The following is a 24,874-nucleotide window of genomic DNA, read 5'->3' as shown; positions in this document are numbered from 1 at the left end:
TTCAGACATTTGTATGTCCTTGCAACGGACGCTCGCTGGCTTCAAACTATTGGTGTCGACACTGACCTCCCTGTTTATGCTCCTCTTGAAGTCACAATCAGGGAAACGGAGCATTATTCTGAAACGAGTTTTTGTGAGATTACTCCTTGCATTCTGCCTGAGCGTTCTACTGTAAGTTCAAGATCTGTTAACAGACTTCCAAGGATTTTCATTATTTTCAGACCTTAATTTTCATGGAATAGATTTGGAAGCTGATTAGCATTAAAAAGCTTTCTCTTTATCCAATGGCATTTGTTACTCAGATTCAAATAAAATGATTTGGAAGAAGCATAGTCGGCGGACAAAATGATTATCGAGAGATATGAGGCTAAAATTGCTTGGGAAAGTGCTAGTGAAAGTTGTTCCCCTCTTTCCAGTTTTTCTTCATCGAAGAAGACATTCATCCCGGTGGCTTTCAAAGCTTGGAGTAGTTGGGTGGTGAAGTTAAGGCGCGTGTCTTCACCCCTGAAGCTCAAGAAAACCTGATACTCTAATTGACAAAAAGAGGAGGAAAAATCCTCCAATCGACAAGAAGGGAGCGAAAAATACTTCAATTGACGAGGAAGGAAGAAAGAATACTTCAATTGAAGAGAAGATGACGAAGAATACTTCAATCGGCGAGAAAAGGATGGAGAATAATTCAGTCGACGAGAAGGGCAGAGAAAACACTTCAATTGACGAGAAGGGAAGGAGGAATACTTCAATTTGAAAGAAGAGGAGTTAAAAGAAGAAGCAATGAGGAAGATGGCAGCTGAAACTCGAGGACGGATGGCGGCGATGCCGATAATAGAGATTATGAAAGAGAGTGAATGGATTAGGTCTTGGCCCATGTTGAATGCCTATGACTTCTGGGCCTTTCTATTTTGGTTATTGGTAGTTATTTTCCGGCAAAATTGACCCAATATATCATACGAGTGAAAAGATCAGGTCATCTTCAAAATTAATTTGGGATCCGAGACAAATGTTACAGTGCATGTCAAACTTAGAAAAAATTTAATCCCTAAATGATTAGCCCGTATACAGTATTGGGTCAAAATAACCTTTATTTTCCCACTAAAATTAACAAAGATGGTGAAGTATTATGGTATAATGAATTTTTAATCTTTAAATTTCATACGTTCTATCATCGGATCTTAATTTAAAATAATTCAATAAATTTAATCTTCTTGATATTAAAAAACAATATCAATTTGGTCCTTCTCGCAATTCTCTTTATTCGCTAAAAATGATTGTCCCTTGTTCCCATATGTAATGGGGTAAGAGAGAGGTAAGATAGTAGGCTGCCCCCAACACTAAGTTGAGAGCAACTTCCGTAGGAGACCTCCAAATTATGAAATGTCCTCTATGGGACTCGATCTCACGACCTCAAGGTTAAGAACCTTGTGCTCTACCAACTGAGCTAGATGGTCATTGTCGTCATCAACATCCACTTAACTATAAAAATTAAATGTTTCTTTCACCGGAAAATAGACTAAACTCCAATAATCTAACATGGAGGAATGCCAACTACCACCATTTTTATGAACCACTATAATTTTTGCAAAGCTAATGCTCTACTTTTTTTTATTTTCTCTCGCTGAGTTCATTTTGGGGCAAATATATTGATTGGTTTATGCATGTCTGCTTGTTTGGATTCTTATGCGATGCATTTTAAGCTTTTGCGGGAAAGAGTCTAGAACATGGATAATATATAACAAGCCCGAAGAACCTAATGCAGTTCAAGCAGGACTTCTCCTTTCTCTTGGATTACATGGATTCCTGCGTGTTTTACAGTTTACGGACATACACCGATACTTTTCACAGGTTTCTTTGTTCGCTAAAACGTTCTTCTTGCAATCGATTTAGTTGCAGTACAATCGAGAACATCCGAAATCCGGATACAACCCGGTCCCCAACAAGCAAAACTTATCTGAAAACGTTCTTCTTTGGGGTGATAATGAATGGAACTCTTGATTCTGAATGGAATTCTTTTTGTGATACTATCATGCAAACGTGCAAGAAGTCATCCGTAGTGTCTCAAGAGACACCAAAATCGTCTTGGGAGTTTCTTCTTGATAGCAAATTTCACAGGAACTACTGCAAAATAAATTCTATGATTGGATTGTCTTCTGACGTGGCACTTGACAGGATAGGATTGGATTCAATGAGAAAGTAAACAAATCTCATTGACTTACATGAGGAAGAGAGTGGGAAGAGATTGTGATCGTGGTCGTGATCGTGATTTGAGTTCTTTGAAAGATGAAGCTTGGGAAGCAAGCAACAACGTCAGCCATAGATGCGATACTTGCTTTTAGGAACGTGAAGCAAATCTATTTTTGTAATTTGCTTAGGAATTATTGAATTGATTAGTTTCCCGTAGTGCATGTAGTCTAAACTATTTCGGAAAAAAAAGTAGTGCTATATATTCATCTCTCAGACTCATGTATTTCTGGGTCTGTTCGTTGAAAACTTGCTGTTACTCATCTGGGACTTCTTCTTCGCAATTTCGATTTGTTTATTATTGTATCTTCACTCTTGTTGCTGTAACAATGGATGAGCTTCCCCTACTATACATATATGTAATGCTGAAATTATGACAAGGAAGGAACACACTTGTTGCTCACTGCAGTAGTGGCAATGGATGTTGATATATCTCCTGTGTATTTGGTTATTTCTATCATCACTCATCTTGTAGAATTGATGTGTAGTTTTTTCTCTCCAGAATTTTGGGATTTTGATAAGGAAGGATGCATGATTTTATGTTAATTTCATTCTTTTACTAAAATATTAGTACACTGGAAATTAATCGGACTAAGCACACTGTTTCGATAAAAAAAAGTTCAATCAAAATAAGAATTATTGTTGATGAAGCCCAGGATCCGCATTCAAACTTTTCCACGGAGACTGTTTTTGATATCACATTATTATTAATTTATTATTCTCCATCATCGTTGCTTCTTTTCTAGGCCTTACTTGCTTGGCCCTGTTAAACCCTGGTACGAACAAGCAAAGGGCACTGCATTTGAACTCAACTTCATTACCATCCATAACATGCTAATTTGAAAAAAGCACACTGAAAAATAACATTTGAACCGGACTAAGCACATTAGCACATTGGAAATTAATAGGACTAAGTCCACTGTTTTTAACCGGACTAAGCTTCAAGACTGAAAAACATGCTAATCTAAATTAAGTTTTAAGACTGACTTGTTCCAAATCAGGCAAATATTTAATATCCCCTTTGTTTCCAAGGCACCCCACAGTTTCGAATAAGCACAAGAGAAGAAGATGAGAATACAGGCGCAAATGCTGAGATTTTACTGTCCTGTACTCTTAAAAGTCAAAAATAGGTTTTGTTTATTTATTTATCTTTTAATGCAAAATGACAAAATTACCCTCAGAATTGGGTTGACCCGTCCCCGAGCTTGGCCAGCTGTACCCGCCACCGTGGCACATCCCCGGTACGTCCCCGTTCAGAGGATGTTTCGGGTACTTGAAACATGTAAGAAGTGCCGTCTCCGTGCTTCATAGATGAAGAGAGGAAAAACAAATCAGTCAAAAACAAATCATAGATGAGATTCGTGGCGGATACAACTACGTTAGGATCATTGGCGAATGATACCATGTGATAAAGGCAGCATAACAGGAATGACAAAAGCTAACAAATCTTCCATGACGATAGAATCAGTCAAATGATGCCCTTGAAAACAAACTCCGCCTACAAAAGAATGAGAAAACATAATGAGCAACCATCACAAACTATAATTTCATTCAAGAAATTCAACCCTTAAACAAATCTCCCTTTTTAACGTACAATCACCATAAGCCATTAAATAGAAATGAAAACAGCTTACCTACGCATTTGGATGACATTATTGACAAGTAGCATACCCAAAGACTGAAGGAAGTGGAACTATTTCAATGTTTTAGGCCCTCCATCACCTATTTCACCATCACTGCCAAATCTTCTTTCATTCCCAGATCTTATTTCAGTAGCAGAACCTTCATTGGCTCCCTCAATATTAGCATCTTCTTGAGAACCAGAATTCTGGTTGGATTTGTCCTGTCTCATCATGGTATAATTCCCAGCATCCATGTAAAATATATCAACACCACATTCCTTCACTTTATATCGTTTATACATGTCGAATTCAAATGATGCCTCTTCGTAATTATTGTCAAGTATAATCATATCTTGATTAAACAGAATGAACACATGATCACCCCTGCAACTGCAGATCTCGCCATACCACTCAGGACAAGCGTCATAACTTTTCATCCCGTGCCATCTCTCAAAAACATGGCACTCACTTGTGAACTTTTCACCACTGGCGGCTGTCAGTTGGTATTTACAGATAAATTCAGGATCTCGTTTCACATATGTGAGATCAGCCACAAGGCAGATAGCAAAGGCCAAGAATCTGCTCCCACTAAACCCATTTGGGGGTATCTTCAAATTTAACGAATAATTGATGCTTCTATAATAAAACACACTCTCTGGAACTTCATTTCCTGGGAAACAACAAAACAAACAATCCTGTTTATATTCCTCTCGGGATATCCCTTTCCTCATCCATCTCTGTGCAAGGGAATGAATTTGAAGCATGGCATTTGCTGCAATATTCTCAATTGATTCTTGATTCAAGCTTCTACAGTTGGAGAATAGCATGGAAACGTTTTCCCTATGAGGAGCATCATCACCATCATGTAAAGAATGGAATGAATTCAAATTATGATCAGTGAAGCATACTTTTTCTAATGACCTGCAGTTAGTTGCATCCAAGAACCACAGATATCGTGGAATCTCTAGTAGTGTCTTAAGGCTTTCGCAATGATCAACATCCAACACAAGAAGGGATTCTAACTTTGAAAAATTGCTCAATACATTTTCCACCCTTGAGTGACTCAAAATCAACTTTCTAAGTCTGACAAGATGCTGAATGGAATCAGCCACTTCTGTTCTAGAGCGTGATAGGTCTAACTTAGTAATGCTATTTGGGAGCTCAGGAAGTTCAACCAAACTTTCACACCAGCTACAATCAAGGCTATTAAGGTTGGTGGTTCCTGATAGACTAGAGATCTTCCTTAAATTCATGCAACCATAGAGGTTAAGGCTTTCGAGAGAGGTCAAATGACTGAGGCAGGGTAGTTCAACTAAACTTTCACACCGGCTACAGTCAAGACTTTTAAGGTTGATGGCTCCTAATAAATTAGGTATGTTCCTTAAATTCTTGCAACCACGAAGATTAATTCTTTCAAGAGAGGTCAAATGACTGAGGCAGGGTAGTTCAACCAAACTTTCACACCAGGTACAATCAAGGCTTTTAAGGTTGATGGTTCCTGATAGATCAGGGATCTTCCTTAAATTCTTGCAATGAGAAAGGTTAAGGTTTTCGAGAGATGCCAAATGACTAAGGTAAGGTAGTTCAACCAAATTTTCGTACCAGCTACAGTCAAGACTTTTAAGGTTGATGGCTCCTAATAGATTAGGTATATTCCTTAAATTCTTGCAACCATAAAGGTCAAATCTTTCAAGAGATGGCAAACGACCGAGGCAGAGTAGTTCAATCAAACTTTCACACTCGTGACAGTCAAGGATTTGAAGGTTGATGGCTCCCGATAAATTAGGGATCGTCCTTAGTTTTTTGCAATAAGAAAGGTCAATTGACCTTATATTAACAAGATCCTGTACAATGAAAATATAAGATAACTACATCATTTCATAGCATTATCTATTTATTTTGGACCGTATTAAAAATGAAAAGAAAAATACAAAATACCTGATGATCTTCATTCCAAAGTTGTTCCATATAGCCAAATTTTAACTTCAACACAACAAGATTCTTCGGATTGAAACTTGGTGATAAGGATTTGAAGGGGTAAAACGCCCAACATAGATATTTTAGCTCATCAGGAAGAGATATACTATCAACTCTATTATTCTTGGACATCGAAAGATCAGCACAGAAGTTGATGTATCTAAGGTTAATCATGTGCTCAAAACCGTGAGGACATGATAATAGAGGGTCTTTATTTATTTTGCTGTGGAACTTTATTCCTTCAATTGATGTATTCTCCTAATAACAAGAAATAATTCATCAAATATCGATGTAGAGAAGTTTATGCACATTTCATCAAATTACTCATTAAACAAATATAATTATACTATGAAAGGCTTATACTTACATATAATAAAAAGGAATATAATTCAATTAGCACTTACTTTATTATATCTGAGCACTTGATTCACTTCTTTGAAATCCCATAACCTACTTCGCTTTTCCGGGTCTTTAGATTCTTGGCGAACCTTGTCCTTACCCATCTCTTCAAGCATATCATGCATAGAAATCCTCCTACAAGAATCGATATCAAGTAGGCACTTGTTGAGCAAGGTGTTTATTCCAGACACTGTACCCTCGTACAAGCAACTTAGAATTTCTTCTACTTCTTCTCTGTCTTCCCCTTTAAAGAAGCATGATATATCAAGAAATATATCCTTCTCTATTTCATCTAAATCATCAAAACTACTCATCGAAACCTGTAAAATTTTTGGTTGGGGATATTTCCTTAGCTTATTCACCTCTCCTCCCCACTCTTTTTCAGGAATTGTATGAAGTTTAGAACCCAAAACTTTAAGAACATATGGATTCCCTCCGGCATACCGCGAAATCTTGTTCCAATATGGAAAACCAGCAGGAGGAGAATTCGACTGCTTAAATGCAAATCTAGAAAATAATTGAAGAGAGTCCTTGTCATTTAGCTTTTTCACCTTATATATTTCGTCAGCTCCTCCATTCTTAAGCACTTGTCTATCACTGGACGTAATAATAATTTTACTTCCCTCACCAAAATATTTCACACCCATAAGATTTATATGCTCTGGGTCATTAACATTATCAAGCACGACAATTGATTTTATATTATTGAGCCTCTCTTGGGTTACAGGGCATCCTATGGAGGGGGTGTCTATATCAGTTTCGTTCCCTAGTAGTTTGGAGAGAAGTTCATTTCTTACTGAAAACATCCCTTTATCTTCTATTTGCCTTCTAACATTATGAACGAAGCAACGACTCTCAAACTCTAAGGAGATTTCATTGTAAACAGCATCAACAAGGGTAGTTTTGCCTATGCCATCCATCCCCCAAAGTCCTATTACACGATTTTTTTCTTGGTCAATCAGTCTCAAAATCGTTTCTTTTTGGTCATCTATTCCAATCAAATCATCTGAAACGCTTCTAGATTTGCGATTCAACTTTTTTATGACATCTCGAACGACAACTTTAATGTGTTCAGTTTCAGGTCTGGAAAATATTTGTAAAAATGATTGTCAAGACAAAAACAAATCAAGTATAAGAAGTGGAATAAGAGTATGAAATGTGTGGTTACCTATCAGAATAGCCTCCTTCTATAGGCCACCCTTGTAAGCCAGCAACCTCACCTAAGTTCTCATTCCCACCAAGTTTCAGCACATCAGGTTTAACATGGTAAAAGATGGGCACAACAATATGTTTCTGAGTGCGCTGGCGAGCCATGATACAGGAAAGTTCGGCTAGGCATGATTCCGAAACAGCATAGTCTTTAGATAAAACGACTATTGAGAGGTTTGAGGCTGCAATTGCTTGAGAGATTTCAATCTCTGTCTGGTCATCCGAGATGACATTGATTCCGGTGTCTTCCAGAGCTTTGAGAAGATGACTGCTGAAGTTGAGGCGTGTGTCCTCACCAAAGCTCAAGAAAACCTGATGCTTCATCAACTTTTTTATAGCACATTCAACAATATGCTCGATGTGCTCAGTCTCAGGTCTAGCAAAAAAAAAAAAAACAATATGTCTATATCAAATCGAAAACAAAGTTAAGTCAAGTAAAAGAAGAGCAGAAAGAATATGGGTACCTGTCCCCTGTTATATGAACTCCTTTTAATGTTCCGACTTGAGCCAAGTCAGCTTTCCACTGCTTCACTTTCTGCTGCTTCAATTTCCACTGCTTCAATTTCTCTTCGCCACCTTGTGGTGGTTGCTTCGTTTCATGGGCGTCAAAGGATTTTTGGAAAGTACCACTTATATTTTGCACATCGGAGGGATCAACATGGAAGAAGATGGGAAGAACAATATGTCCTTGATTGCGCTTGAGATCCATGATCTGAGAGAGTTCTGTTAAGCATACATCCGAAGAAGCATAGTCGGCAGACAAAATGATTATTGAGAGATTTGAGACTTCAATTGATTGGGTAAGTTGTCCTAAAAATTGCTCCCCTTTTTCAAGTTTTTCTTCGTCGAAGAAGACATTCATTCCGGTGTCTTTCAAAGCTTGGAGTAGTTGGCTGGTGAAGTTACGGCGTGTTTCAAATCTGAAGCTCAAGAAAACTTGATACTTCCATTGACGAGAAGAGGAAGAATCCTTCAACTGAAGAGAAGAGGATGAAGAATCCTTCAATTGACAAGAAGGGGAGAAAGGATACTTCAATTGACGACAAGGGAAAACTGTTGTGACGAAGGAAGAACGAGGAGGGGAGTGAAAACACTTCAACTGACGAGAAGGGAAGGAAGAATACTTCAATCGAGGAGAACGGGAGAGAAAACTGTTGAATTGACAAGAGGAGAAGTTAACAGAAGAAGCCATGAGAAAGATGAAAGTTGAAACTCGAAGAGGGGTTCAACAGAGTGAATGTGAATTGTAAGATGCTGGGATTCCTTTCAAAGACAACTTTAAGCACACGGTGGTTGGTGTGCAAACCCATACATTATTTGTTTAATAATCCATTTGTCAATTGTTTTTTCACTAAAACCATACCAAATTCGGTGGACGCGTTATTAGTTTATTTGCTGCTTTTGACCACCAAATGGACAAAACGATGATGCGAATAAAGAGACTTCAAATCCTTTTCACACAAACAATTACCAGGAAGCTACATACAGCGAGATCTTTCCTTTTAAGTTTAATGAATGGATTCAATGATACGAACCAATTATCTGAATGACATTTTGGCCAAGAGAAAGCAATTGTGGTGTCAAAATATAAAGCTTTATAGTTGAATACACCAATTGAAAATATGACAACACTTAAATCACTAAAATAAATTTAATAGTATATTTATAATTGGTTTAAGATTTTAATATTTTTAAACTAAATTTATTGTTTTCATATTTATTTTTCATTGATTATATACATATAATCATTAAAAATAATTTAATATTTATATTATAATAATTATAAATAAATATAAAATAAATAACTTTAATTTAAAAATATTAAAATCTTCAATTAGTTATAAATAATATATTGGATTTTTAGAAATTTAAGTGTTATCATATTCTCAATTGGCCTAGATTTATGTTCTCACTTGTCTATTTCTATCATTAATCATAATATGTAATATATAAAAAAAATTGTTAATTGATTCCTAAATATTAGATTTATCCTATTGATTAATGATTTGCTTGGTTACTAATTGATCTCGGGTTTAAATTCAATTAAGTTATTTTAGTTTTATTTTTCTGCCTAAACTTGAACAATTTATAAAACATATGTATTATCTTGATAATAAGTGTGAGAATTGGCTCGAAGATTAATTCTAAAATCTAGGGGATTCAATCTAAAAATTTAACACATGACTAGAATAAAATATTTTAAAGTTAATGCTCAAAGCATTATACAAATTAAAAACAAAATCAAGATCAAATTGCATTAAATGAAAATCCAAGGAAACAAATCATATACAAATAGTGACCAAAAAGGAAGAAAACAAAGCAAGGTTCCAGTGCCGTGAATATGTAACTTTACAAGGACTCCTGCTCTAGTTATACCAATTTTGTCAATTGCCGCATAGTCACGTTCTTTAAGTGCTAATGACAGGTGGCTATATCGAACCCATTTAAATATCTCAGTGGTCATATTGACGCAAATTTAAAAATAGTAGTCATTTCGCGACCCAACCCATATTTATATGATCATTTATGTACTTTGCCCTTTCTTATAATATCTCTCTACATTTAATTATACGGAGACAGGTTTTTATAAAGGCAAGAGCATTGTCAAGTTTACTTGGTAAACTACGCTTCATTTTTGTATAATATTTTTGCATTTAATTCTATGAAGAAAGGTTTTTATAAAGATAAGAGCATTGTCAAGTTTACTTGGTAAACTACGCTTCATTTTTTAATAATATTTTTGCATTTAATTCTATGAAGAAAGGTTTTTATAAAGATAAGATCATTGTCATGTTTACTAATAAATTACGCTTCATTATTTTATAATATTTCTACATTTAATTACATGAAGAAGTATAAAAAAGAAAGGAAAAACGAACAACATTTCAAAGGTTAGGTGCACGATTCATTTTAATTCCACAAAATCAGCGTTAGTTTAATCATTTAATAAATGATATAATAAAAATGAATTGTAATATTTGAAGTCAAAGGATTACATTCATATGTAAAGTTCAAATCATATAAAATTAATTTAATTTAGGGTTCAAACGTTGTCATATAAAACATCGTGTCATAGTATAAGAACAAAAGATAAATATGAAAGAGTGTTCGAACTCATCCATAAAGTGTTCATCAAAGATACATCATATGTATTTTAAGGACAGTGACAAATACACGTCTTGTTGTCTATCTTGAAATTTAAATTTTCTTCGATTAATTATCTATTATATCGATTAATTCCATCTTGAAATTTTATTTGTGTCATCATGCACAAATATTTTACGATGTTGTTAATATATATGTATTCCCGTCTTTAAAATTATTTTTGAATCTGTCACTAAGATCACAACCTTAATAAATAAAATTTCACATTAGTCTTAATTTCTAATTAGTCTATTATCAATTACTTTGATAGTGATAACTTCTGCATTACTGGCATCAGAAGCAATTAAATTCTTAAGGACCCTAATCAGAATCACAAAGTAAGAGTAGTTTTCAATTTGGAAATTTACCAATGCATTTGGATGGCAATATTGTGAAGTTGCATCTGCATACACTAACAAAGATTAAAAGCAATGAAAAGTCCCCCCATCCCCTTGTTCACCACCCATAGCTAAATCTTCTTTTTGCATCACAACTCATCACATCACTAATGCTATTACTCTCTGCATCCACGTAAAATACATGAACTCCACGTTCCGACACTAATTTTTTTCTCCAAAACGATTTCTACCAAGTTGACCTTTGATGTAGAACTGAAATGATGTCTCATAATAATTATCGTCTCTTATAATCATATCCTCATGGTGTAATTTACTCTTTTTCCTTCTCTTCTTCATTTTTTCTCTGTCCGCCACCACGTTAATTTCATTATGGCCACCGTCGACCACCGTATATGGTGGCCGTTCAGTCCCAAATTTCATGGGTCAGTTCGTCTCGACCCCCTGAGTCCGAATATATGGTTGATTCACCAAAAAATATCCCAAAACCCGTCAATTTGGATTGAAATGTTTCAATTTTCTCATTTCAATCTCAAATTCATGGACTTCGAAATAATTTCTGACAAAATGGAGGTCGAATACAAACTCAAGGTGTCGAGGTTAAGCGACCATCCCGTTTTGGGACAAAACGACCACCATTTACATGGTTGATGGTGGCCAACAGTGGCATCCGACCACCTTCTGTTTTTATTTTATTTTTTAATTAGTTTATATTAAATAATAATAAAAAATGTCACATCATCAACTGTTAGAGAGAAAACGATTGAGTGAGCAAAATGATTCAATTGTAAAGTTCTCATTTTAAATTGGTCCATAAACTTTTCAATATTTCAATTTTATCCCTAAATGTTGACTCTTATTCTAAATTAGTCCTTAAGCTTTTGATCATTCTAATTTCATCCATAACTTATGACCCTCTTTTTAAATTGATCCCAAAACTTTTGAATATTCCAATTTCATCCACAAATTCACCCAATTATGTAATTAGTTTCAACCATGGTTTAACCTATTTTTTTTACATATAATGATATAACTTGGCCTAACGATTTTATTAACAAGGGTTGTGATCAATATATATGTATAGTTTGTGATGAAATTAGAATGTGCAAAATCTTTGAGGACCAATTTAGAATAATGTCATAGTTTGGGGATGAAATTAAAATATTCAAAAGTTAAAGAACTAATTTAGTATGATAATCATAGTTTAGGAATGAAATTGAAATATTTAAAAGTTTAGGGACTAATTTGAAATGAGAGTCATATTTTGAGGACATGTAATGCAATTAACTCTTATTATAAATATAAGAGCTTTGTGAAGTTTACTTATAAACCACGCTTCATTTTCTTATAATATCTCTATATTTAATTCTATGAAGAAAGGTTTTTATAAAGATAAGAGCATTGTCAAGTTTTTTTTTTTGAAAAAGGGGTATTTTGTATTAGATAAACACAAAAGTAAACCACTCCAAAGGACCTCATTAAAATACCTCCCTAGGAAAAAGAGTAACCTTGGAGTGGAAACCAATCAGCCAATGTATCAAATACATCACAGCAAGAGTCCGACTCTGCACCACTAAAACAACCCATAACAACCTAAATAATCTGCAGACTACACACTGAATGAAACACTAACAAAACTTACGCACAGTCAAGCAGGACCCAAATCGAACTACAACCTCAGAATAAAAACCATTAAAGCCACAACCTTACTAATGTAACACAAGAATCAAAATTTCAAACACCTTCATGAAGACGAGAACAATAGAAAAAACAATAGTCTTGCTTAGTACGGAGCTGAAGCTTGTTGAATGGGAACCAACGAACAACAAGGAACCTGAGCAATAAAGGAGCATCCAAGACTTCTAAGCTCTGCAAATCCCACCCCAAAGCAACGGCAGCCGCTAGAGCCAACTCAGCTTCATCATAATCGCCTCGAACTCCCTCATAATACACTTCATCTCTGCCTCCAACAAGATTGCATCTGCTACTAACGTTAGGCCAACCACCTCGACACCTACGATCAAAGGTTTTCCTCTTACCAAAGATAAGTCTTGAAGACGCTCTCAGACTGACTCCACACGCCCACCTTCTTCTAGCCTTAGAAACTCTCACAACACCCAGACTGGGAAGAATAGGCCTCTTAATATTAACGCAATTAGCTACCGGATGATCCTCATCCAACACGAGGGGAGAAGACACCTCAAAATCCACGTCAAAAAACCCAGTACTGGTGGGGATGGGTAGAGACGCCCATACTGGATCCAATCCCCTATTGATATTAATAAAACCCGCACTATCGTCGAAAACATGCTGCTCACTACTCCACTCCACTTTATCAGCAGCAAGTTGTCCCCCATCATCCATAAAACCATTAACTTTATCAATAATATCATGCTCCTCACGCAGCCCATTAACAGAGGAGAAAGGCACAACATGGAGCCCTGCACAGTCCATGTTGTCCACAACAAGCTGTCCCCCATCCTCCAAACATCCAATGGTTTCGACGCAACTCTGACTCACCAACTTTCCATGATCGTGCGCGACAGAACCCCCCACGATACCACCTCCTGCAGCACCCACCATCTCGTAGACAGAAGAGATTGAACCTTTGTCAAACTCCGCACGGCACGCTCTACCAACCACCTTGGTTTCCTCAGGAATGCCTTTCGCCTCTCCCAGTATTTCAGAATAACGATAATGGAGAAAAAATGACCATCAACGACAATGAAAATTTTTTCTGGAATAGATGATAAGGAGTGCACTTCCAACAAAACTCTAGCAACATCAAACTTAACTCGATTTACAGTATCATCTTCTATCTTAAGTGTTGGTTTTTGGCAAATATCCCACATTGGTTTTGTATAAGGAGGAGGGGAAATTCTTTTGTTAGAAATAGAGCCCTCCTCCTCCTTAGTTTAGCATCCCTCAAATATAAGTCTTCTTCTATATTAAAGGCTATTTGTATTCTTTCTTTCTCTTTGTAATATTTCCTCTATTAGTGAAATATTATTTTACTAGTGTTCGAGGAGGTAGGCATAATTTTGGCCTAACCTCGTTAAATTTTGGTGTTCTCTTTATGTCTATTTAATAGCTATTGTCTGGTATAATTGTTGTTAATTATTGTCCTATGAAAATTACTTGTCTTGGTAGTTCTGTCTAAGGAAAGTGGGTTTTAAGAGGGACCATTGTGACCCCTCCTCTTTCCTGGGAATCTACCTTGGGGTGATTTTTAGTACAATCGTTTTCACACTAGTCACCTAGATAATAGTTTAAAGGTGAATCTGTTATTGGTGGAAATTAACCCAAATTCCACAACAATTGGTATCAGCGCTCTTGGTTTATTTTAGTATGCTCTGTGGTTGCGGCTTAGGCTGATCTTTCACATCAGAAAAAATTTCCTTGGGATAATTGGCATTCCGCATTGACAGCTATTAAATAGAATTTGTAGCAGAAATGACAGACACAACAAAAACATCCACAACGTCGTCAACAGATGTGACAAATGTTAGATTTGCAGTGGAGATTTTTTATGGCACCAGTCATTTTGGCATGTGGCAAAGTGAGGTTCTAGATGACCTATTTCAGCAGGGTCTAGACATTTCTATTGAAGGAGAGAAACCAGATGATGTTAAGGAGAAAGAATGGAAGATGATCAATAGATTGACATGTGGTACTATTCAATTGTGTCTTTCTAGAGAGCAGAAGTATGCATTTTCTAAGGAAACTTCTGCAAGTAAATTGTGGAAGGCATTGGAGGAGAAATTTTTAAAGAAAAGCGGTCAGAACAAGCTCTACATGAAAAAGAGATTGTTCCGCTTCAACTATATACCAGGTACCACTATGAATGATCACATTACTAGCTTTAATCAGCTGGTGAATGATCTGATGAATATGGACGTGACTTTTGAAGATGAAGATCTGGCTCTGATGTTGATGGGATCACTTCCTGATGAGTTTGAGTATCTTGAAACTACTCTACTTCATGGAAAGTTGATGTGTCTCTCAGTGAAGTAACTACTGCCTTGTATAGTTATAAATTGAGAAAGAAAGACAAACAAGAAAACACAAGTGTCGAAGCAGAAGCTCTTGTTGTCAGAGGCCGTTTGAAGAGTCAGGATAAAGGAAGGAGAGGGAGATCGAAGTCAAAGTCCAGATTGAGCAAAGATGGATGTGCCTTTTGTCGAGAAAAAGGGCATTGGAAGAAGGAATGTCCCAGGCTAAAGAACAAAGGCAAACATGAAAGGGGAAAGACTGTCTTAGAATAAAATGTGGTTGAGTATGATGATGCAGATTCAGATTCCGCATTCGCTGCTACGCCATCAACCAGTTGTTCTAGTTCATGGCTGCTAGATTCAGCTTGTAGCCACCATATGACCCCCAATAGAGAATGGTTCTTTGATTTTAAAGAACTAAAAGGTGGAATTGTCTACACAGTAAATAATTCCCCTCTTGACACACTTGGGATTGGTTCAATTCGCTTGAGGAATCAGGATGGATCAATCAGAACCTTAACAAGTGTCCATTATGTACCAGATTTAATGAGAAATCTCATCTCTGTGGGAACCTTAGAGTCAAAAGGTTTAGAAGTGAGGGTAAAAGATGGGATTATGAGGATTATCTCTGGTGCACTGGTGATAATGAAGGGAATCCGAAAAAGAAACAATGTGTATTACTTTCTGGTAGTACAATTGTAGGGACAGCAGCAGTGGCAGCTTCTACTGATGAACAAGAGTCAGAAGCAACCAGGTTATGGCATATGCGCTTGGGCCATGCTGGTGAAAAATCTTTGAAATTACTGATAGATCAAGGATTATTGAAGGGTGCTCAGGCTTGCAAATTAGCTTTTTGTGAGCATTGCATCAAAGGGAAGAAAACGAGGGTGAAATTTGGAACAACAATCCATGATACTAAAGGTATTTTGGATTATGTTCATTAAGATGTATTGGGGACTTCCAAGACAACTTCATTGGGAGGAACACACTATTATGTCACCTTTGTTGATGATTTTTCCCGGAGATTTGGGTGTATACATTGAAGACAAAGGATGAGGTGCTAGGATTTTTCCTTAAATGGAAAAAGATGGTGGAGACTCAAACAGGTAGAAAAATCAAACGTCTCCGTACAGACAATGGTGGAGAGTACAAAAATGATCCATTTCTGAAAGTCTGTGAAGAAGAAGATATTGTCAGGTGCTTCACTGTCAGAAGTACACCACAACAGAATGGGGTGGCAGAGCGTATGACCCGAACATTAGTGGAGAAGGTTCGGTGTATGACCCAAGAATTTTGGGCTGAGGCTTTGGTCTATGCTTGTCACCTTGTCAACCGCTTACCATCGACTGCTATTGGTGGTAAAACACCATTAGAGAAATGGTTTGGAGTACCTGCTACAAATTATGATTCCTTACATGTGTTTGGTTCCACTGCATACTATCATGTTAAAGAGTCAAAGTTGAATCCAAGAGCAAAGAAGGCGATCTTTATGGGGACCTCTGGTGTGAAAGGCTATTGTCTTTAGTGTCCAGAAACAAAGAAAATAATCTTCAGCAGGGATGTTACCTTTGATGAATCTACCATGTTGAGAAAGGTGACTTCAGAAAAATTGGAGCAGACAAATGGAACTCCCAAACAGGTGGAGTTTGAAAGAAGCAGAATTGACCCAGCCAGTAAAGAAACTGGTATTAACTCTCCTATGGTAGAAGAAGAATCAGATGAAGAAGAGGTTCAGACCCAAGAACCTCCACAGCAACATGAATCAATTGCACTCAGAAATGGAAAGAGGACTATTAGACAACCTGCTCGTTATGTTGATATGGTCTCTTTTGCATCACCAATTGCAATCGATGACATTCCTGCCACTTTTAATGAAGCAGTCCAAAGTTCAAAACATAAAAAGTGGAGGATCGCCATGAATGAAGAAATGCAATCCCTTCAAAAGAATTAGACGTGGAAACTAGCTAGTCTTCCGAAGGGAAAGAAAGCAATTGGGTGCAAGTGGGTATATGCAAAGAAAGATATATTTCCTGACAAGAATAACATCCACTACAAAGCAAGATTAGTGGCTAAAGGCTACGCTCAAATGGAGGGAGTTGATTATAATGAAGTATTTTCTCCAGTTGTAAAACATTCCTCTATCAGAATTTTGTTGGTTTTGGTAGCACAGTTGGATTTGGAACTAGTTCAGATGGATGTAAAAATTGCATTTTTATATGGAGACTTGGATGAGGAAATCTACATGACTCAGCCAGATGGATTCAAAGTTGCTGAAAAAGAAGAGATGGTGTGCAAATTAGAAAAATCGATGTACGGATTGAAGCAATCTCTAAGGTAGTGATTCAAGCGATTTGACAAGTTTATGATAGGGCAGAAGTACACAAGAAACAAATATGATCATTGTGTGTATTTACGCAAGCTACAAGACGGATCCTATATATATCTTATTCTTTATGTTGATGATATGCTGATAGCTTCCAGGAGTCAGACAGAAATTGCGAAACTAAAGACTCAATTGAACAGGGAGTTTGAGATGAAGGATCTTGGTGAAGCAAAAAAGATTCTCGGCATGGAGATATCAAGGGATAAGAAATCGGGGAGGTTTTGTTTGTCTCAGAAAGAATATATGAGGAAGGTACTAAAACGTTTTGGCATGAATGAGAAGTCAAAACCCGTTAGTACACCTTTGCTCCTCATTTCAAGCTTGGTGCATCTATGTCACCTAAGGATGATGCAGAATGGGAATACATGTCAAAGGTTCCATATGCAAGTGTTGTTGGTAGCTTGATTTATGCAATGGTGTGTACGAGACCCGATATTTCACAGGCAGTTGGGGTTGTGAGCAGGTATATGCATGATCCTGGAAAGGAGCATTGACAAGCTGTGAAATGGATTCTGCGGTATATTCTGAACACCGTAGATGTTGGTTTGGTCTTTCATCAAGACAAACAAGATGGTCAGTGTGTAGTTGAGTATTGTGATTCAGACTATGCAGGTGATTTGGACAATCGTCGATCAACTAATGGTTATGTGTTTACTTTTACAAAGGCACCAGTCAGTTGGAAGTCCACCTTACAGTCAACAGTGGCTTTGTTTACTACAGAGGCAGAGTATAAGGCAGTTACAAAGGCTGTGAAGGAGGCAATTTGGCTTCAAGGGTTGCTTGGTGAATTGAGAATTGAACAGAAGCACATCAAAGTGCATTGTGACAGTCAGAGTGCTATTCATTTAGCAAAGAACCATGTTTACCATGCAAGGACGAAGCACATCGATGTTCGATATCACTTTGTACGAGAGATTCTAGAAGAAGGTGGAGTCATAATCCAGAAGATTCGGACCACTGAGAATCCTACTGATATGTTGACAAAAGTGGTAACTGCGGTCAAGTTTAAACATTGTTTAGACTTGGTCAATATTGGTACATATTGAAAGATGAATTTGCAGACACTACTGAAGATTGGATTTTTTAGAGACGTGTGTGGAATTTGCCAAGGTGGAGATTTGTTGGTTTTTGGCAAATATCTCACATTGGTTTTGTATAAGGAGGAGGAGAAATTCTTTTGTTATAAATAGAGCCCTCCTCCTCCTTAGTTTAGCATCCCTCAAATATAAGCCTTCTTTTATATTAAAGGCTATTTGTATTCTTTCTTTCTCTTTGTAATATTTCCTCTATTTGTGAAATATTATTTTAGTAGTGTTCGAGGAGGTAGGCATAATTTTGGCCTAACCTCGTTAAATTTCGGTGTTCTCTTTATGTCTATTTAATAGCTATTGTCGGGTATAGTTGTTGTTAATTATTGTCCTATTAAAATTACTTGTCTTGATAGTTCTGTCTAAGGAAAGTGGGTTTTAAGAGGGACCATTGTGACCCCTCCTCTTTCATGGAAATCTACCTTGGGGTGATTTTTAGTACAATCGTTTTCATACTAGTCACCTAGATAATAGTTTAAATGTGAATCTGTTATTAATGGAAATTAACCCGAATTCCACAACATTAAGCACTCGACCCCACAAGCTTCCAATAGCGTTGAACAGCTGAACACTCCAAATCGAAGAAGGAACATCTAATAGTGAGACCCACACTTTATATTTGAGCCTATTAACATAACCCTCCAACATATCCAACTCCTCAAACCAAGAACGAATCCAATCGTCTCTTTTAACCCAACAAGCCTAACAATCAGTAGTATTCTTGTAGACACCCATTTTTGTCAGACCCGGTTACAACACCACAACCGAGCTGCCCACATGAAATCTACAACAAATCCACCAAAGTCAAAGAATCATTTATCCACCGAAAGTTTAAGCAATTTTCCAAGTTAAAAGCAAAATACCTAATCCATTACCTACCCTCACTATTCCTACCTAATGATGCAACAAATGAATAAAGAAGGGAAAAAGATAAAATGACATTCAATGATAAAATGAAGATGCAATTATGATGGAGAGAGGGGGGTTCTCGGCCAGCAAAAACAAACCAGAAATTAAAAAAATGCTCATCAACACGTGGAGAAAAACGATGTAAAGAGGAGGGTTCTGCTCCCAATAGTCGAATTAAGCAGTGTAAACCAAGGGTATTCCTCCCTTCTTTTCATCAATAAAAAACAGTAGCAATTTCTTTAGGTATTGAGTTTCATTTTTAATCCCCGGTGTGTGGTTTGTGTGTGTGGATGTTTTCGAAATATACAAGAGGGATTTAGAGTCGATTTACCTGGGGTATTTTGGTAGTCACCGGAGTCAAGAAAATTTGGGATAGTGGGGGTTGAACGTTGGAAAAGGAAACTGAAGAGTCTAAGGACTTAAAGGTTCAAATCCAGGCTTGCAAGTAGATTATAAGTTAGTTTTTTAGATCTGTTTTTTTATTAAAAAAAATAAAGAGTAAGAGTAATAGGGGGTCTCGATCTAACTTACCTTGCTATGTGAGTGTCCATCATCGGAATCGATGGTCCTAGGTCGCCGAAAATGGGAAAGTCAGGGCCTTTGGTCGTGTTAGGGGCTGTTTGGAGGAGGTCTCTTTTCCCTTTTATTTTGCGAGAGTCGGCCGAGTGTAGAGCTTGAGAGGAGTGACTATTAGGTTTAGTTTAATATTAGGTTTAGTTTAATATATATATTGGTAATTTTAGGGTAAATTAATGTTAAGTCACCGTGACCTTAAGGGTAAATTAGGTTTAAATCTTCCTAGGTTTAGCGCTTATTTATAATTTAGTCACTTGTAGGGCTTGATTTTGAATTTATTTTTTTTATTTGTCTCGATTTAGTTATTTTTCAGTTTTAGTTTTTAGATGTAATTTAGTTGGGTTATTTAGGTGTAGATCCCTTATTTTTATGCATTTTTTATTTAAGTATGCTTTAATTTTTTTATTTATATGTTTAATCTTAGGTACATTTAAATTTAGTATTATTTTAATGTGTATATGTGTATTTCTTTGTTTTGATTTTAGTTTGACATGTTAAGTTTTCGTTCTTGTGTTTAAGTCTCATTTGTACATTACATATTAATGTATATAGTTTATAATTTTAAATTTTAAAAGTATGCATTTTTTTTATTAGAATGTAGCATAAAATGATATTTTTATATATTATTTAATAGTTATATAATTATAGTATTTTGTTTAATTAATTATTTGCACGCAAGCCTATATGTATTTATATTAATTAAATGTTAATTATTAACTTTTGGACTTTTGTTACATTATTGATTGTTTATGAAATTGGCATTAATAACCCACGTTGTGAATTCATGTTTTATGATATTATTTATATAATAATGCAAAACCTACCTCTTTTGGAGCTTTTTCATATCTGCCTTGAAAAAGCTAGACCATTGCCTTAAGATTGATGTTCCTTAAGATTGATATATGTGATTAGCATGTATATATTATATCCTTAAATGTTATTTTCAACTTTAGGTAAATAATATTAGTATTATTTGTAGTTATTAATTGATTTATCATAAAAAAATATTGATTACATGTTAGTATAATTTTAATAAGTTTTTTAGGGTATAGTTATATGTATATTTTAGACTAAAATATTTTTTTTCAAATGTTTGACATTATTTAATTAGTTTTCTCATGTTATCCTCATATGCATAACTCGGCCTAATCACATAATAAATTAGGGTAATACTCTTTTAATTTAAAACTATCGGAGTGACTTTTCTTAACTTACTGGAAAGTTATTTTTGATGATTTTAAATTACAAGTGTATCTCATTAGTGATATCTATGAAATTGATTGATCATTTTAAAATTTGGGAATGGAATAAAAATAAATGTTCGACTATTTAAAATTATCGAGAAAAGGTTGTTATAACTATTTAAGATCTGGTCTTGATATTTTTAAATAATCGAATATTCTTTATCTTTTTAATGGTTGGGTAATTTTAATTTAATTTATTTGGGTGCTTTTGAATATTATAAAATTCATATGTTGTTTTGTTGGGGATCAAAAATTAAATTAAAGTTGAACTTGTGAAATTCGTTGCAAAGACATTAATTAATCGACTAGGTACCAATTTAGGGTGTTGTGGGGTTGTTAATCCTTCCCCACACGTAATCAATTCCCGAACTCGGATTTTGATAACACATAGATCAATTTGTTATTTTAATTAAAATTAATTTTTATTTAAAATGACAACGTTTTTTGGTGCCCAATCACACCCTAATCAAAGATTGGTGGCGACTCCTCGAACCATACATTTTATTTTAAAAAGAAATCCCAAAATTTTCGAAACGAGAGGTTTTCTAAAATCACATTGTTTTTAAATAAATTCAATCAAAAGAAATAAATTAAAAATTGGTGTGGTTTTCAAAATCACGCCCCACATTTAAAAATCGTTTCGACAGCTTGGCGACTCCATTGGGGACTTTTTTTAGAGAGTCACGCCGATAGTTGATTAATTAATTGTCTTTGCAAACGAAAAGTTATAAGTTCTTTCTAATTTGGTTTTTTATCCCTGGTTTGTTTTAAATTGTTTGTATTTTAATTTACGATTTGAGTAACAAATAAATAGTTGTATTAACGTGTGATTTACATGTTTCAGTTTTCTGACCTTCATTTTAGTTTGTTGATTTTCTTTGATCGAGGCAAAGGATTATGGGTTTCCCCTTATTGTCGCTATAACCTTTCGATATTTAGAGCCTTCTAACTGTGCTCTGTCCCGTTAAGTAGGGGTGAACGCTATGCTTACGTGAGAAAATTTACTTTTCTCCGCATGGGCTTTAGCAAGTAACCTCTGGGGTACACGCCTTATGTTTACGAGTGAAACATTGAGTTTCCTCGCATGGACATAGGGAAATGTATCCTCTCGAATTGAACTTGACTCGTTTAAGCCTATAATGGGTGAGGGTCGAGGGTCTGGCAAGCCCAAGGGGGCACCAACAAAGGACAATTCGAGGACCCTTTTAGTGATACCAAAACTCTGCCCATCTTATGTTGAATCTCTGTCCGTAGACATAAAGGGGAAACTCATTCTAACCTTTTCTTCGAATTTATTTTTGCAATAAGTATGAGAACTAGAAAAATATGTGGTTAGGCTTTATATTTTTGTACAAAGCATGTGAATTAGATACCATGCGGTTAGGATTTTTTGTGAACAACAAAGCATAAGGGTAGATATCATGTTGGGTAGGATCTATTAAAGCATGATTGAGTAGCTAGCATGTAAAGGTAGGTTTTATTTGATGTTTTTATTACTTATTTATCTTGTTGTTTATCTTATGTGTACTAAACCATTTGTATGATGTGTCTATTTTATTATGATTTTATTGCATTTGCATATTCATGTCATCAAGGGGTGTTAATTCGCAAGTGATTGACTAATAAGAAGGCATATTGAAGCAAGAAATTCTCATCCATGTAGTCAAAATTGGGAGATCAGAAGATGTTCAGGCGATCCATGAAGAAGGACATCCGATGAATAAAGAAACCTGAAGCTGATTAGAGAATTCCTTTAAAAGCGCAAAGGCCAAGATGCTGACTCAAAAGATAGATATAGCCATACCAAGGACGAGAAGACCCTTCACAAAGGCATGAAGACCACTTCGCATTGGAGGTAAGAATGAAAATTTCAAGATTCAATTTAAAGACATCCGACGTCATCAAAGGCGATGAAATACACCGAAAATTTTAGAGGTACAATACCAGATCCCATGAAGAGTACGACTCAAGGAAATGAAGAGATGAAGAATCGCGATTGTATTTTGACTACATGGTGTACTTACTGAATTCTTGTTGTCTAAGTGAACAATTGTTTTATAGGTGGTCACTTTTGGGATTAACACCTCGTGCATTTGTATCTGCATTTGCATTCTTATTTTTGCATTACCTTATTAATTTATTTATTTTGATATTGTTACTATTTTTCATTTTGTTATCTTATTTGTACTAACTTGTTTTTAGGTGGTTTTTCTTTTTGTCTGCATTGCATGATCATGACATAATTAAAAGGTGTTGATTTGTGAGTGGTCATCAGAGTAGAAGGTTTTCATGATGGACAAGGGGTTTCATGATCAAGCAGGCTATAATACAACTAAGAAATGGCATCAAAAGAAGGCTTCGAGGATAATCGAAAGGTCTGCACCTGAAGATCACATGGCAGACGAGGAGAAAAAGGAGATAAGAGAATTGAAAGAGTAGATATCGAAGATGATTGATAGAATAGATGCTTTGGCCAGAGGAAGAGAGACCTCTACAAAAGAAAAGAGAGAGCTCAATAAAAACGATCTTGAGGTGTCAAATATGCAAGAGACTACCTTAGAGCCTACTGATTCTAGCCAGTATGGGAAGCCACGCACAATCATTGTTCGTATCAACAAGCTGTTTGGAAATGACAGGGAAATAATGACAACTCTAGAAGTTCAGAATGATGAAAAGAAATCGTGCAATCAGAAATCATTGGTGTGTGATAGTCTACTCCCAACATCAGAGGAAGTAAAGCTTGAAGCTCCAGTTCAATCCAAGTTGAGAGGTGGCTCTCATTTTGATTTTATCCCAATATCATATAAGGAGTTGTATGATGAACTGTTAGAAGCCCAAGAAGTAGCCCCACATTATGTGAAACCTTTGCAGCCTCCATATCCACGTTGGTATGACATCAACGTTCGTTGTGATTATTATGCTATAGTTCAAGGACATTCTATCGAGAATTGCTCTACCTTCAAGCGTCGAGTTCAACATCTTCTAGATCATGGAGTATTGGAGTTCAAATTAAAAGATCAACCTAGTTTGGTAACGGATTATCATGTTAAGTTTGAACCAAAAGAGACCAAAGGTAAGGGTATCAGTGAGGATGTCTAGGAGGAAAATTGTTTACCAAAGTACGAAGCTCAGATTCGTCATCTAGGAAGTGAAAATGATAAATTGAGTAGAGAGATGGAAACCATGCAGGATGTTTTCCAAAGGATCGGTCAAGCTTTTAAATTTGCTAGTATAGGAAATGTCCTAGAGGAGTAGATAGCAGCGGTCGTTAAACTGAAGAATAACGCTGAACAGTGGAAAAAGAATTGCAAGATGCACGAAGGTCAAGCCGAGAAGTTTTATCATGATCTACAGATTGCAAAGAAAATGCACGATACAACTATCAATGATTTGGGTAGATATCAAGTTGAAAATCAGACGTTGAACAGGTCCATTTCTAATATGGAAATTTCATATCAACGCCACAAGCGGGAGAATGAAGTCGAGCTAGAAGCCACTAGAGCCAAAAACAGGAAGTTGATGAAGATGGTAGATGATTGTAGTGATCTTATGCAAGAGTTTCATAACCATAATGACTTTCTTATAAGGAAAAATAAAAAACAGTGTCTGTAGCTCCGAGAATTAGCGCTTAAGATAGAGAAAAGGGACAAAGTCATGAAAAAAGCTATGACCCAAGCAAGCGATGTGGCTCACAAATGGGTTGATTTAGCTGGCTTTGCAAGAGAATTGAAGCAGAT

General features: G+C 36.0%; 1 protein-coding gene and 1 long non-coding RNA gene across 3 annotated transcripts; one reads left to right on the top strand and one right to left on the bottom strand.

The window, feature by feature from the left end:
* LOC120176686 lies at window positions 1-24,750 on the top strand. Its single transcript, XR_005521345.1, has 5 exons — window positions 1-171; window positions 4,361-4,363; window positions 8,593-8,598; window positions 16,208-16,212; window positions 24,741-24,750. It is a non-coding gene; the product is annotated as an uncharacterized LOC120176686 (long non-coding RNA).
* LOC120176678 (disease resistance protein TAO1-like) lies at window positions 2,816-8,673 on the bottom strand. 2 transcript variants are annotated; one of them, XM_039183057.1, is made up of 8 exons: window positions 7,910-8,673; window positions 7,405-7,821; window positions 6,242-7,319; window positions 5,799-6,095; window positions 3,873-5,704; window positions 3,641-3,736; window positions 3,414-3,541; window positions 2,816-3,034 (listed from the first exon to the last, which is right to left on the bottom strand). In XM_039183057.1, the coding sequence occupies exons 1-5, from the start codon at window positions 8,635-8,637 to the stop codon at window positions 3,932-3,934; spliced, it is 4,293 nt and encodes a 1,430-aa protein (XP_039038988.1). In that variant the 5' UTR covers window positions 8,638-8,673; the 3' UTR covers window positions 2,816-3,034; window positions 3,414-3,541; window positions 3,641-3,736; window positions 3,873-3,931. The 2 variants fall into 2 exon arrangements, with proteins under 2 accessions (XP_039038988.1, XP_039038989.1); XM_039183058.1 differs by having other exon boundaries at window positions 2,816-3,011.
* Window positions 24,751-24,874: the final 124 nt, after the last annotated feature.

Source organism: Hibiscus syriacus, unplaced genomic scaffold (assembly GCF_006381635.1).
Source record: "Hibiscus syriacus cultivar Baekdansim isolate YM2019G1 unplaced genomic scaffold, ASM638163v2 tig00112249_pilon, whole genome shotgun sequence".
Lineage (NCBI taxonomy): Eukaryota > Viridiplantae > Streptophyta > Magnoliopsida > Malvales > Malvaceae > Hibiscus > Hibiscus syriacus.
Note: the sequence above shows the minus strand (reverse complement) of the source record. Positions and strands in the feature narration are given on the sequence as shown.